Genomic DNA, 15,107 nt, shown 5'->3' with positions numbered 1-15,107 from the left:
CACTGCACCATTGAGAGCATCCTCACCAATGGGATCACTGTGTGGTATGGCAACACCTCTTCTCGAGAAAGAAAGGCACTGCAGAGAATGGTCAATATGGCCCAGAAGATCATCGGCTGTGGTCTCACCGAGATTAAACAGCTCTATGTGGACCGCTGCCGTGGTAGAATTCTGGCCATCAAATGGGAATCTTTGAGATAGAAGAGGCTGTTTATGAAAAAAGACTCAAGTGTCACATCATTTACATCTTCTAATGTGGGGAAAAAAAAGGAAAACAAAATATGAGGATAAAAGTGTAGAATTTAAATTACAGTACATTACAATTGTGCAATTGTCTGCATCGCACTATAGAAGATATGTTTGCTCTGTAAACCATCAAAATAATGTAAAGAGCTTTATAGAACATCCTCCACTGGCAGCCTGAAGGAGCTGAACCTTTTTAGTTTTGAACAGAGAAGATTACAAGGGGCCTGGGTGCAAGGTAACCCAGTGGGCTACTTTAGAATGAACAGTGAAACATAAGCCAGGCATAATTAGAAACTATGTGCATTTAAAACTGAAAATGTGAAGCATCTAAAGGGCAGTGGCTGTATGGAATAAGACACCTAGTCATGTTGTTGAATCCATTACCCTGGCTTTTTTTTTAAATCAGTCAACGAAATGGACTTGCCATGACAAATGGTGCCCCCTTGTTTGTAACTGTTCCAATGGACATAATATTGACCTACTGTTAATATTATCACATTTTTTCAATGCCAAATAGCTTATACAGTTTTTAAAATGAATAGATTTTATTCTAAACTGTATCAATAAAATTGAAAACTACTATGTGCAAATGATGCTGTATAAGATGAAAGTGAAATGTATCTGCTGCATAGCCCCCTATTTATTGTTAGAAGCACCTGTGCTAGCAATTACTGATCTCTTTCTTGGTAGATCATTCTTTACCAGCTTTATACCATGGGACAATGTAAGTTTGTCCATTTTGTCTGGCAAAATTCCTGCTGTTTCCTAGTGATCGTTGATGGACAGCAATCTTCAAGTCTTCAAAGTTTTCTGGATTTAAGTCAAGACTTCGGGTCAGTCACGGACATTAACTGTCTTCTTGTCAACCTACTGTTCTTACTGTAAATGTGGCTTTGGCCTTGTGCCTCAGATCATTATCTTACTAAAAAGTAGATGGCCTAGTTTTAGACTCCTTAGTGATTCCAGCAAGTTTTTCTTTAGGATTTGCCATAACTTTTTAAATATCCTATCTGAAAAAGTCCTATTTGGTGATTGCAAGCACAAATTGTAAGCACACATTACACAAATTGTGTAAACATCGCTGGTGTTTGAATAACTTTGTAAGACACTGTCCTCACTTTAGGGGCTTAGCCATAAAGCACATTTGAAGCTCAGACTTGTAGTTCACTTAGCTAGAATTTGAGTTAATAAATTACATTTTAATATTCTGCTTTTTAACCCATATGTGGTTTTGTCTGGTACAGTCGTCTTGACACTAATCTCCCACAGGCATTTATTGTAGGCTATTAGATTCATAAAGCACCTGTTGTCATGCTTTCATCCAACCAGATTCCCACACGGAAGCGCAGTCATTAATTATACTCTAGCTCTGAGCACTTCTTCCAAACGACACCACTTCTGCCAATCAGCCAACCACGACACTCCATCAATCAGCGCACCTTCCTCCTCTCACAATATTTAAAACCCTACAAAAAACTACAAAACCCTTTGTTCTTTGCCCTTCAGAGCTCCTACCTCACCTTCTATTTCTAAACCTTCTTTTTGCTCTTCATGATATGAACCATGGAACTTGCCACTGACCATGTCTCTCGCCTAGCCCTCGCTTTCTCTGAAAGCTACCTCCTTGTCTCCTGACCACCTGAGGTACCGCACAGGGTCTGTCCTCCTGATTGCTCAGCGGGTCATTCGTGACAACTGTGAGTTGCTGCATACCAGGTGTTATTTTAAAATCAAGATATCTAAAGCAGTCAGTATGTGTATCCTTCCAAAAGCCCAGCTGTGATTGTATGATACATATTTGTTTGTAATATATTATTTTTCTTTGTATGTAAAGTTCATATGACAAATACTCAGATCTCAGCTCTCAGATCTGAATGTGAGATCTAAGTGTTCATTAAAGACACATGGCTACCAAACACCTATCAAGGGATAAAAACAGTGAATTTGATGAGAAAGCCAAAACAGTCTTGCTAAATTCTCATAGCATACAAGGCGCCTACATACATTTCTCAAATAAAATTCTAAAAACAGACTAAAATATGAATAATTTAATGACAAAGCAAATATTGTACAAGTTTACTGTTGTTACTAATGTCATCAATATTATGTCAATAATACTATGAGTTAAGTATTTGTTATTAACAGTATCAGATAATAATGTGAGCTCAGCTGTATGTTTGAGCTTACCTTTTGGTAGCATGCTACTTGATACTGTTATACAGAGGAATAAAAACATTTCAACGATAAACTATGTACTGTTTGTCTTTTAGTGCCGTGAAGATTGCAGGTTAGGTTTCTGACACACCTGTACTGCCTAAGGGCATGCACAGATCTCAGCCAGAACCCAGACATGCAATACTCGAGCACTGCGTACAATGCAGAAAAAAGCTTTTACTTGTATGTGCAAGAGAAAAAAATAATTCCCACTGAATAGATAATAAGTGCAGTTAGACTGTGCTACAGTATTTCCTTTGAATCCCCCTAAATTTGAGGTTAATATAAAATATAATTTGATTTGAGGTTAATATAAAAGTCAAAACATCTAGTGATAGAATTAACTACAGAAGAATGTGTATTCAACACAATATACTGTAGCAACACAATCAATGTACTTAATAAACCTAACTCAGCTTCAATATTTGAAATGTTGCAATGCAGTTAAACATAAATACAGTATATCATTTATAACTCAGTATATCTGGATTAATATACATGAATATACATCATGACTGAATACGTACCACCATTTGATCTACATTCAGTTTCATTTTTGTCTTGCACCTAACAATAAATAGCCTTTAAAGAATAAGAGGAATAGTAGACCAGCTGACTCTCTCTATATATGTCTCAGATATGTATGTAGTCAGCAAATAATAATAATAATGAAAAGTATAATAATATAATAAATATTATCTGACTGCATTCATATAAACAATCTGACATCTAAAAAATTACAATGTTCTTGGATGCCTAATATGTGGTCATATTTGTTTCTTATGTGATAACCTGTAACCTGTAAGGATAAATCTATCCTGCTGGTAGTACAGGGATTGTGTTAGTCTAAAAGTGTAATCAAACCCACAGAGATACCCCATACTTTCAGAAAAAGAGAATGACAGTGTCTGCAAGCCTACACTTGCTTCATGAAAGAGTGTGGATGATCTAGCACTCCCCAGACTTTGGAAAACAATGGCTCAATTCAACTCCATGGTTTCAAAGTCTTTAAAAATCCAAGTGGGTGGGTGTTGAGGGAACTAGAAGGGAGATCAAGGGAACTAAATGTCCCGGTTTCATTAGAGCAAGGAGTGTGGCTCTGTTATAGAAACTAAGGGAAAACCTAATGGCTAAAAAAGATCAGACATAGAAAAGAGAGGAGGCGGTAGAGTAGATTTTCTTTTATAAAGAGTCTAATGTTTGGTACCAGCTGGTTCTAATTAAAGTCATAAGGTAGGCAGTATGGGATGAAAGTCAGTTATGCAATTTCAGAATTTGAACCAGTATAGCTCCCAGGGTACCAAGAAACATTTTTTCTCTTTATGTTTTTTTGGTCATTTTTTCTTTCATTTGAAATATTACACAATGGGAAACTGCACACCAAAACCATATTCAGAGCAAATGCAAACCTCAAAACAAGAGCTTCGTAGCCATATTTTTGTTGATGGCATCCTTTGAGATAACATTGGCGCCAACACAGACAGTTATAGGCAAGTTGAATCCACATTGTTTTAAACCTTATTGGGACACTTTGCCATCAGAACAGTGGTACAGTTGTTTTGGACTCCTTGAGATTCTGTGAGAATGTTAAAAAGGGATCTTAAAAGTATTGTCACTGGATTCTAGTTACCATACTCATTATGATTATATATTTTTTAATATACTGTATGAAGTATGCAGCCTAGGTTTTAAAATTATTGCAAATCATGTTTTTTTATTTGTTTCTTCTACTTCTTGTATAATGTCATGTACACCACCAGAAGCTTTTATTTGGTATTTACAGTTTTTATTGCTAATGGTTTGTTTGCACATAATTGCAAAAACCAGTATGTAAGTAAAATTATTTTTACTGTGACAGAAAAACAAGAATATGTACGTCAAATCTGCAAAACATGGGTACTTCACTGGTATGAAAACAAACTGCAAAACAATATCAATAGTCTCAAGAAACATTTTGGAAAATGACACACAGTCACATTAATACTGTACTGTCTTTTAATATCAACACTAGCCTTACAATGTTGGATGCTTTACACATAATCTCTGCCAGAGTTTCAACATGCTTTTGTATTCTGAGATTTATTAACTTAATTAAATGTTCTTGGGGGAGGAGACTATTAGTACTGCATACCATTAAGAAATGAATTAAAAAGAGTACTGGGAAATCTTCCAGTTTGTTGGCTAATGGGGTTCAGGTGCTTTCAAGGATTCAGGCTTTCTTTGCACGCAATGGTCATTAAGTACAAGGCCAAATAAAAACAAATACATTTACCTTCTCTCCATGAATGTGAATGAATTGAAGTTTCTTAATTCTGTCTGGGAAGTATCAGCCATAAAGAGAACTTGGGACCTGGTAGCAGCCAGCTACAAATTGAAAAATGGGAGTTAGCCCTAAAGCTGTATAAGTCAGTGGAACCAGATAAAGGGATGATATTGAAAGTGGATTGTAGTACATTTATGATTAGAACAGGATTTCAATCTACAGTAGCCTAGTACTTCATTTTTATTAATTATTGTACTGATAATGTTAATTATTTTCACATCCTGGCACCAGTGATGGTTATATCTTTTTGGTAGTGTGCTGTTTACTAAAACAGTAGTAGGACATGTACAAGTAGAACAAGCTGTAGCTGTACATGTTTTAAGATTTATAAGATTAAAGACTCTTTAATAGCACATTGAAGTAAAAAAACTTTATTAATTGTGCTGTCTAGTAGCATTTTTAATATTCTTACAGTGTACAATGTAGTACAATTGTACTGCATACTGATAATGCAAAAAAACATTTTTTAAGACTTATTTTTTCTTTTAGATTTTCAGCCTGGCATTAACCTTTACTTGTTTATTCTCTATTAACACGTCTAATAATTGATAATGGATTTTGTATTATTTTTCTGATAGGATTGAGCACCTTCGGTGTGATCAATGAAACGCTGTAATGTTGAATGATCAGACTTGTTTATCCCAATTTACTGCACGTTCTTTATAGACCCTTTTGGGTATTGAGAACACATCAAACAAAACAAATTGTTTTTGTGATGCTTGTAAAGCATTATTTTTGCCTTTTCTAGAGGTCTGAAAAATCAGAATGGATTATCCAAAGAAAAACAATATCTTGAAAATGTGGCTATCTTGGGTTCAGTGCAGAACTGAAGAATTCTCTACCCATTCTAGCTTCAAAGATCAAGGATTGTTTAGACTGAAATTAGATTAAATTATTTTTTCCTTTATTTTGAATGTTCTTGTACAACATTTTGCATGCCAGAGTTGGCAATGCAAAATATTTCTTTCTTCTTCTAAAGACAACCAAATTTTTAAATTACTGTACACTTTGCTCTTCTTTAATGTTCTGTCTCAGAAGAAAATCCTCAGATGAAAAGTGTTTGCACAAACATGAAAAAATGTATTTTTAATTGTATTTATGGAGATCACTTTATTAGCCGTACACAATTTCTTGCACTAGGAACTTGTCTTTTCACATACCCCAGCTTGCTCTCAATGAGACACACAGGCACAAAGATGGGGAGAGAGATACTGGGGATCAGAGTACAGGGTCAGCCATTTATATAGCATCCCTGCAGCAGATGGGGTGAAAGGCCTTGCTCAGAGGCCCAACAGAGTAGGATTCCTCTACTAGCCATGGGACTTGAACCAGCAACCTTCCACCCACAGGCACAGCTCCTAAGCCACAGTGCCACTGCTCCATCCTGCAAGAAATGCAAGAAATGTACTTGAACATGTACAAGAACAGACCATTATATTTTAATTAAAAAAACACATAATGAAATAGAGAACCATCACATTGAATCAGTAGACTTACAATTGTAATAGGATGGCAACCAAAAGAAGCAGAAGCAAATGGGTCTGTTCCCTTCATCTTGGACTTGCGCAGATGGTCATATTATACTCGGCAAGGCTATGGAAGACATTTTGCATTTCAACTCAACAGAGTGACTCAGGATGACAAAATATTTATTTTAGTACAGGTTCTAATAATCCAAGGAGAGTGAGGAAAACAAAGACAATTTGAGAGTGAAAGAAAACAATAGAAATTAAGGATTTAAAGATGAACTTGCAGCATTATATTAAAGAGTAGCTCTGCACTCTGAAAATACCGTATATCTTGTTTGCCAGAAATTATCTGTAATCATTAAAGCGTCTTTTAACTTAAATTAATTAAATATGTGTCATATTGGTAATATAAAACTATTCTTTTTATGTGGTTGAGCACTTTGAAGTTTTTGTGCAATGTGTATTCAGTTTCGCCTGAAGCTGTCAAACTGTTTTGCCTTAAAACCACTACAGGGATAAAGCTTCTTTTTTCTAAAGACATCCAATTGCTGTTCTTTTAAGTGTAAAAGGAAATAGCCATTCAGAAAATTTCTAGTTTAACAAATGTAATGTCCCTTGAGCTATCTTTTATATTAATATGTGTATTCATTATTTTTTGAGGTTTAGTTCTATGGACTGATTAATTTGGACAGATTACACTATTTCTTAATTAAATCTGAGTAATTATTTTAATATTATTATTGTCCCCTTTTTAAATGTTTGCACAGAAGGTGCAGTTTAAAACCTCTTTCTATTACAACATAAACATTGATGTTTTGAAAATTAAAAATGTAAAATGTTTCAATACTGTTGCATTTTTCAAGTAAAATGATTTTAACACAATAAATAAATTGAAAAATAATTCTATTTATACAATTATTATACAAGCCTTCCTCCCCCTGTCAAAATGAAAACACAATTAACAGGTGTAAACTTTAACTTAAAACAATTAACTGTCATAATTGTAAATTAAGAGCAGTTGTATTTAGTACTGAAAAGTGAAGACTTTTCAATTGTCATTAGCTTACTCATTCCCATAAGCCTGTAAACCAACCCAATCCATTGCTAACGAGAGCTCTTCTCGAGAACTCTTACGCTCTCTCCTTCCAGGCTGAAACCCAGATGCACACCCCACCCTTTAGTTATCCTAGCTAGTTGTCACGAACAGTTCTTTCCGGGCGCTATGTGGACAAAATGATCCGGAAGGTGAAGAAACAATAGGGAAAAATATCATGCAGGAGTGGATCAGGAGACGGGGGGGGGCGTGTCCGAGGTGACCAGGTGTCCAGGGGAAGTGAGCGAACAATCCAAGCATAAATCCAAAAGGGAAATCCAATATGGGAGGCAGAGTCCAAGACCAGGGGATCCATCCAAAGTAATTAAAAACCAGAAACGGGTCGGGATCGGCGGGGCAGGGAATCAGGAACAGGAAACTAAAACCATAACGGAGCCAGACGCTGCAGGCTCCGTTATGGAGCCTGCCGAAAAGGGCTCTCACGAAACGGGATTCAATGAGAAGCCTCGGGCAAACGCCTGCGTCTGGCTTTAAAGGTGGAACTAAAGAGGGGCTGGAATAAGGAACAGGTGTAAACAATGGGGGAGACGAGGAAGGGCTGGAGCGCCCTTAAGAGGGGGAGTAGCGATCGTGACACTAGTCTTATAAGCCTCGTAATTAGCAAAGAGGAGTGGTGAATTACCTGTAGAGCCTTTCCCACTGGCTCCTTTCTCTCACGTTTAATTTCACTTCTTGCAAGTGCTAATTACTAATTCAGTAATTCATTACTGACCAGCTAAGTCTTATTCTCCAGGTTTTTTTAACTTTCAGAACATAGTGGTCATCAGATAGGTATTGTATTTTAAACAGAAACCCCACTTCAACGTACAGATGCGGCCGCTCAGAATGCATGTCATTTCTTCCAACCACTGCACCTGAAACCCAGCGCGTTATGTTAAGTGATTCACTGGCCAAAGACGGTCGATAGGTGGCACTTCTGGTGTGTTAGATGTAAGTGAAACGGTTCATTTAATCTGTGTCCCTACTGTTTATCATCTTTAATTCCACTTAATATGGAATCATATAACTAAAGGGAAATTTTGGTACCTTAACATAAAAATAACCGAAGTATAGTAATGTCTCTGAAAGTCATTGACAATAATAATTTAAATATAATAAAGAATGAAAATAATCTACATTATCCAGCCATTAAAAATGCACGAAGTAGGCATGGCGCATCATAAAGCATCACAACGCATCATACCGTGTGTTATGATAATAGTATCCGGAATCGCCTTGTAAAACCGCCAGGTGGAGCTAATAAAGCTGAATATCTCATGTACAGCATTTAAGCTGTCGCCAGAAAAGGTGCAGTTTTGAATCCCAGTCACTGCTGAAGGACAGTCTTTTTCCAGTTAAGAATTTAAGTTGTATACTCTTTAGACTTTTAATAATTTTAAACTGTGTATTACAGTATGTTAAATTAAACATCAAAAATCTGTATATTTTATAAAAGCAAGATCGCTAAATTGGACAAAAGTACACAACCTTCCACCTTCATCATAAATATTTTAATTATGCATAAATATTTTATGCATGAAACTCTTTATGGAAGATATTACTAATAGTTTTAATAATGAATGACCTTGGACAGGCTGTAAGCTCAAAGTATTACCGTGGTCCACATTCTTTGTACCCGTCTGCACCAGTTTAACTGTTGCGACACGAAATGACTGAATTTTTTCATTGACAAAAAGTAACACCACACACATTCTGTTTAAACAGAATGTTTTGTTGCTGCACAGACATTAAACCAGAGGAAAAGAGCGCCTCTTTCTTTGAAGCATTTCGTTGATCCAATCACTTATTCATTTCCAATCATTCAAAGTAAGTTTTGAGAATCTCCGATTTACCATGCCTATAATACATTTATTTGTCCTGCACCAAAGTTTAACTTGCTCTGAGCTCCTACATTACAAACTCCAAGCGTTTCATTTTGAGCTGAAGACCCTCATACCTGAAGAAGGCTTCACAGCCAAAATGGTGTGTTTTCTCTCTTCTCTTTTCAGAATTGAATAAACCTATTACTTGCTCCTCTGCAGACTACGCATGCTGAAGTTGCTACCCACCTGAAGTATTTGCAGTATATGTATTGCAAGGCGCTCTGTTTTATTAACAAACACTCCGACTCAAGCAAGTGTTGAACAGTGATATAGACGTGGGTTATGTCATCCCCATTAAACAATGTGCTTATCACGCAAATCCTGCTAAACTTAAAATTAAACACAAGAAGAGTATTATTGGAAAATGTTGTGAGGCTCTGGTGGAATTTCTCTGTAAACTGAAGGGTTATGGAGGAGACACGATGTGTAATCGCCTCTTTTTACACTTGTAAAAAAGAACATTCCAATGTTAATGTGACACAGAAGATATTAATAATAATGTAGCGCTTTCGGGTTCATGTGGGTATGCGCCCTCCCCGCTGCCACCTCAGGTACATTAGGTACATTTTAGGTATGCCTCAGGTACATTTTAACATCTTGCAGCAACTCTCTGACAAAATATACACTTAGCTCAACCTGACAGTCCATCCTGCTACCAACATTGAAAAAAAGTCTAGATTTCTATATTTGTGTCTTTATTTAGTGGTTTCATTAGTGACAAAGGCTAAACTTTCTTGGAAAAATGTATTTTATGTGTTGCAAATACAAATTTTCAGTGCCGTCGTCTCCGCTTTAAAGATACCCCCCTCGTGGAAGAATCTGACCTTGAATTCCAGCATATGAATCCCCCTTCCCCCCACAGACAGACTGACAAAGCAATTGAGAAATGTTAACTGTCCAGCCATTGCAAGCTAATGCAGCAGCCACAATAAATAAACTTTTCTTTCTCCTGATGGTAACTGAAACAAATTGTCACGTTTCACATCTTTGCGAAACAATTATGACATTCTCATCCAATCAAAGGTTTGATGTTTTTTTTATTTTGAAACCATGGTTTTGACATACAGGTGTGAAGTAAAGTTAACAGCTTCAGATTTAAATGGTTATTGAAACGCATTCGGCCGACAATACAGGTTGTGCGAGCCGGCTTGCCAGCGCGGTGACTTCATTGCCCTTCCCTGTGAATAGCATTAGAGATCTCCCTTTAGCTCAACTGGCTGGTTCCCTGTTGAGTGACACTGGAGAGCTGGGTTTGATCCCCCAGTGGATCTGATGCAGATATTTACAAAGAAAGTGTACTTCAGTGATAATTTGAGCTATATGAATATAATTATTATTTTTTTAGATACACAATTCCATATTATATTCTGTATTAATCAAATTGTAAAAAGTATGCGGTTTTTTTACTGCGATAACAAGCGTAAGTGTTCAGAGAAATGGTTAAAACATTATAACATTTTATGAAGTATCTAAACGTAATATAGTCAGAAGGAGCACGTAAAAACTTTTCCAAAATAACCACAGTATGTAACTGAATGAAAGACTTTGATGTTTAAAATGTTTAGGAAGAAAGTGGAATACTGGTGTGTATTTTTTATTTTAACTACCAATACCAGCCATATACAGTTTACATAATATGTTTATGTTCCTAAAGTAATATATTTTCTTACCTTCAGATGCGTTATGCTTCACTTCTTTTTATACTCAGTTACTAAAATTTACCTTTAGTTGTAAAATTCCATATAAATATTCAATATTAAGTGGATTAAAACATGCACAATAAAGACATTTAATGATTACATCATTTCAGTAACAAGCAATGCACCATGAGTGCCCCAGTCAGTCATTTTGCCTAGCCAATCACGTACTGCGGTACAACACGGCAAATTGTGGGTAATTTCACGCAGTACGGGGTTGTACCATGCATTCTGAATGGCTGTATCTGTATGTCTGATATCAGGCATGGTACAAAGGGTCTGGATTCTTATAATATCTTTTTAAGGCAGACTTAAATATAAAAATTATATATAAATATATAATAAGCCCTTCAAAGCAGTTACTGTTTGCAATAGCTATGTGAGTGTTGCAGATAAGACCATATTCCTGGGACAATGTGTGGGATAATTCAAGTTTTCCAAAATGCATAACTTTCACCGAGTGTACTTATAATCACATGTAGAAGGTACAATTGAAGGTAAGTTCTAGTCTCCCCTGTGAACTCTGTCCTGACAGCCCTGTAGGTAAAATGTTACACATTTTGGGGTGAAAACAGGTCTCTATTTTTTTCCAGTTTTCTAATTTATGTTTAGTACTACCAGACAATTGGCATTGTATTGGAAGAATCCACATGTCCATCTCCTGAGATCACTGGATAGTGATATATCTTGATATTATTTATATGTGCCTTTTGACTGCTAGTAATCCATGGTGTTAGTGGGGGAATGGCACAGTCAGAGCTTTGTTGAGTGGTGGTTCCATTATAACAGTTTGACAGTATTTAAGGGTCCCCCTGAAGGAATGTACCTCTGAGGGGTATAGATTAGGGGGGTTTGTGTTATGTGCAGAATTATTTTTAATTGTATATTGATTTTATGGGATATTAAGTACCATTTCCAAAATAAGTACATCATTTTTAATAATGTATTAAAAGGTGGAAGAATAAACAAAGTCACTAATAGCTAAAAATAATTTGTTAATACATTTATAAAAATTACTTGTAAGATGTTATGATTTTTCAGATATTCAAAATTAATACATTTTTATTAATAATCATCATCACTGAAGCATTTCAAAATCTACTCTAATACTGAGACTTATACTGAAGTCTCTTTTGTGGTGACATAGCTTTTCTTGTGTTTTGAGGTTAACCTTGGAAACCAAGGTAGAGTACCACAAATAATATAAGAAACATATTTAAGCCTTTAAGAAGACTTCAGTGGAAAATCTTTCATAAAAATAACAATCAAGTTAATTGAAAGTTTTCTTATATTAAATTAAGTTGTTCCTGGAGTGTCTGAAACCATTTGAAAAGCAGTGCCAGTACGATTATCTGCCACTAAGCAGATACACTAAGATACAGATACACTGTGTTGTGAGACTAAGCAGAACACAATAATTACAAATGTTTTAGTGGAAGATTAAGTTTTTCTTCTTTTGTCCATGTGTTTTAATTGGATTTAATGTCAGTCACGGGGACTGTACTTAACTCTGAAAATTATCATTAAAAAGCTTTTCATCTTATTCTTAATGGTTATTGAAGAAAACATCAATACTTCAAGTAAACATCAAAAACACACTAAGCGCATCTGAGTCTACCAAATCCCTTGAGGGCTTTTTTATATGCTTGGTAAAGCATATGGTCACTAACCAACTATATTGATAGTTTGCCTTCTGTTTAAGTGTTTTTTTCTTCGGTCTGCATTTACCAAAATAATCTCAAAACATCTGTCTGCTGTGGGAATATATTTTGGGTTTCAAGTAAAAAACGTTTTTTATGCATAGAAGTTGATAAGCCTGTCTACATTTAGTAGTAAGGAAATAAGAACCTACTCCACCCTGTGTGAAATGCTACTTAAAAACCAAGAGTGCTGCTAATCAGTTGATTCTGCAACATTTCCTGAAAGAGACGTGGAATTTGTCTGACAATTTCAGCTCTAAATCAACACAATCATGGTTCGTTGAGAGTAACTGCTTTTAGGCATGGGTATTATCATTCCCAAGCTTTCTCAAGAAGTTTTAAAAGAAGGGGCATTCAAAATGGTTAAAATTATACTGCTAGGCTAACACATTTTGTTTGCAGAACACATTTCTCTTTAGTTATAAGTAATACAGTAGACAATTGCTTCAATAGGCAAGTGTATACTAAAACAGCACTTTTCCTCAAACCTGCCATACACATAGAAACATTAAGTAATGATCCTCCTGCTTGGTGGGACTAGCAACAGATCTGGAGTATTATAGGGAAATCCACTTGCTGGCAAAAAGGAATATGAAACCTGGGGGAACTACAGCCAGTGGTTCCTTACTGACATTCTTACTGTCAAGCATAGTGTTGGCAGCTTTATGTTATGTGTTTGCTTGTCATCAGCAGGGACTGAGGGAAATAGGATACAGCTCAATACAGGCAAATTAGAGAAAAAACTCCTTTGCTTTAATAACAACTAGGGTATAAATGCATCTTACAGCATACAAAGATCAAAAGCTCAATAATAATTATAATAATTGCTTACACTTATATAGCGCTTTTCTGGACACTCCACTCAAAGCACTTTACAGGTAACGGGGACTCCCTTCCATCACCACCAATGTGCAGCATCCACCTGGATGATGCGACGGCAGCCATAGTGCACCAGAAAGCTCACCACACATCAGCTATCAGTGGGGAGGAGAGCAGAGTAATTTAGCCAATTCATAGAGGAGGTTTATTAGGATTATTATAAGGACCAATGGGAAATTTGGCCAGGACACCAGGGTTACACCCCTACTCTTTTCAAGAAACACCCTGGGATTTTTAATGAACACGGAGAGTCAGGACCTCAGTTTGACGTCTCATCTGAAGGACGGCGAATGTTTACAGTATAAGTACCCACTTCTGCGCCACCTGCTGGCCCCACTAACACCTCTTCAAGCATCCCTTAGTTTTTCCCAGGAGGTCCCCCATCAAGGTACTGACCAGGCTCACACCCGCTTAGCTTCAGTGGGTTGCCAGTTGTGAGTTGCAAGGTGATATGGCTGCTGGCATTGTAGGTTTGGCTTAAGGCCAAAGCACCTTATTATAGCAAGGTCATGGTGTCCTGGAACTCATCCTAGGAAGCACGGGGCACAAGATGAGATAGACTCTGGATGGGTTGCCAGTCCATCGCAGGACATATACAGATATAAACACACACGCTCACACCATAGCTCATTTTACAGAAGAACATGTCATGGGAAGAATATGCAAACTTAACACACATAACAGCCCAAGAATTGAACCTAGAAAGTGTCACGATCGCTACTCCTCCTCTTAAGGGCGCTCCAGTCCTTCCTTGTTCTGACCCATTACCTGCACCTGTTTCTGATTACTGTTCCCCCTTAAAAGCCAGACGTGGACTTCACCCGAGGTTCCTCATTGAATCCCGTTTCGTGAGAACCCAGGGTCCTGCTGCGTCTGGCTCCATTATAATTTTAACCCTTCGTTCCTGATTCCCCCCCGCTGGTCCCGACCCGGCTTCTGGTTTTTGATTGTTTGCCCCAGACTCACTTCCCCCGGACACCTGCCCCCCTTGGACACGCCCCCCTGTCTCCATACCCTTCTCCTGCATGATTTTCTCCCTACTGTGTCCTCACCAACCGGATCATGTCATCTGCATAGGGCCCGGAAAGAACTGTTAGTGACAGAAAGTTATCCCTGCAAGGCAGCAATGTGTCACCATGCCACCCAAATAAAGATATTTAAAAAAACAATCTGTTTGGTTTCTTTCAGGAACAAAAAATAAAGACAAAACTATTCTCTTTAATCCCATAAGCTTGTTTTCAGTTTCTTTTAAAATAGTTAAATGAGGAATATGTGGTGCTTAAAGGAAGAAAATGAGCATGATGGGTGGGTTGGCTGGAGAAAAGTTTTAGGAAAATTTCAATTAAGCATATACTGTAAATACTGTACAAATGTGTAGACTGTTCCAAATTCCTTTTCATATTGCTTTCACATTTGCGTGCCAGTGTAAACTTGTTTCTTTTCTCGGTTGCAGCTACCATAAAAAAACACATGGGCTGGTTGGCAGAGAGACCATTTGGAGGGAACGGGCAGAGTGGTCCAATGATTGATGGCACCAGCTTCTCAGAAGAGGATCTCCTACTCCAAGTAGGTGACAGGAATTGAAGCCTATTTTTTCTTAAAT

The 15,107-nt window shown here is 37.0% G+C and overlaps 1 protein-coding gene across 1 annotated transcript in view; it reads left to right on the top strand.

The window, feature by feature from the left end:
* The window catches only part of ahr2 (aryl hydrocarbon receptor 2), a 156,571-nt gene that overhangs the window by 99,043 nt on the left and 42,421 nt on the right, over nucleotides 1–15,107 (top strand). Inside the window, exon 3 of the mRNA XM_015359237.2 lies at nucleotides 14,958–15,070. Coding sequence (XP_015214723.2) covers nucleotides 14,958–15,070 — 113 coding nt within the window. The remainder of the gene's footprint in view (nucleotides 1–14,957; nucleotides 15,071–15,107) is intronic.

Source organism: Lepisosteus oculatus, chromosome 12 (genome assembly GCF_040954835.1).
Source record: "Lepisosteus oculatus isolate fLepOcu1 chromosome 12, fLepOcu1.hap2, whole genome shotgun sequence".
NCBI classification, from domain to species: Eukaryota; Metazoa; Chordata; class Actinopteri; order Semionotiformes; family Lepisosteidae; genus Lepisosteus; species Lepisosteus oculatus.
Note: the sequence above shows the minus strand (reverse complement) of the source record. Positions and strands in the feature narration are given on the sequence as shown.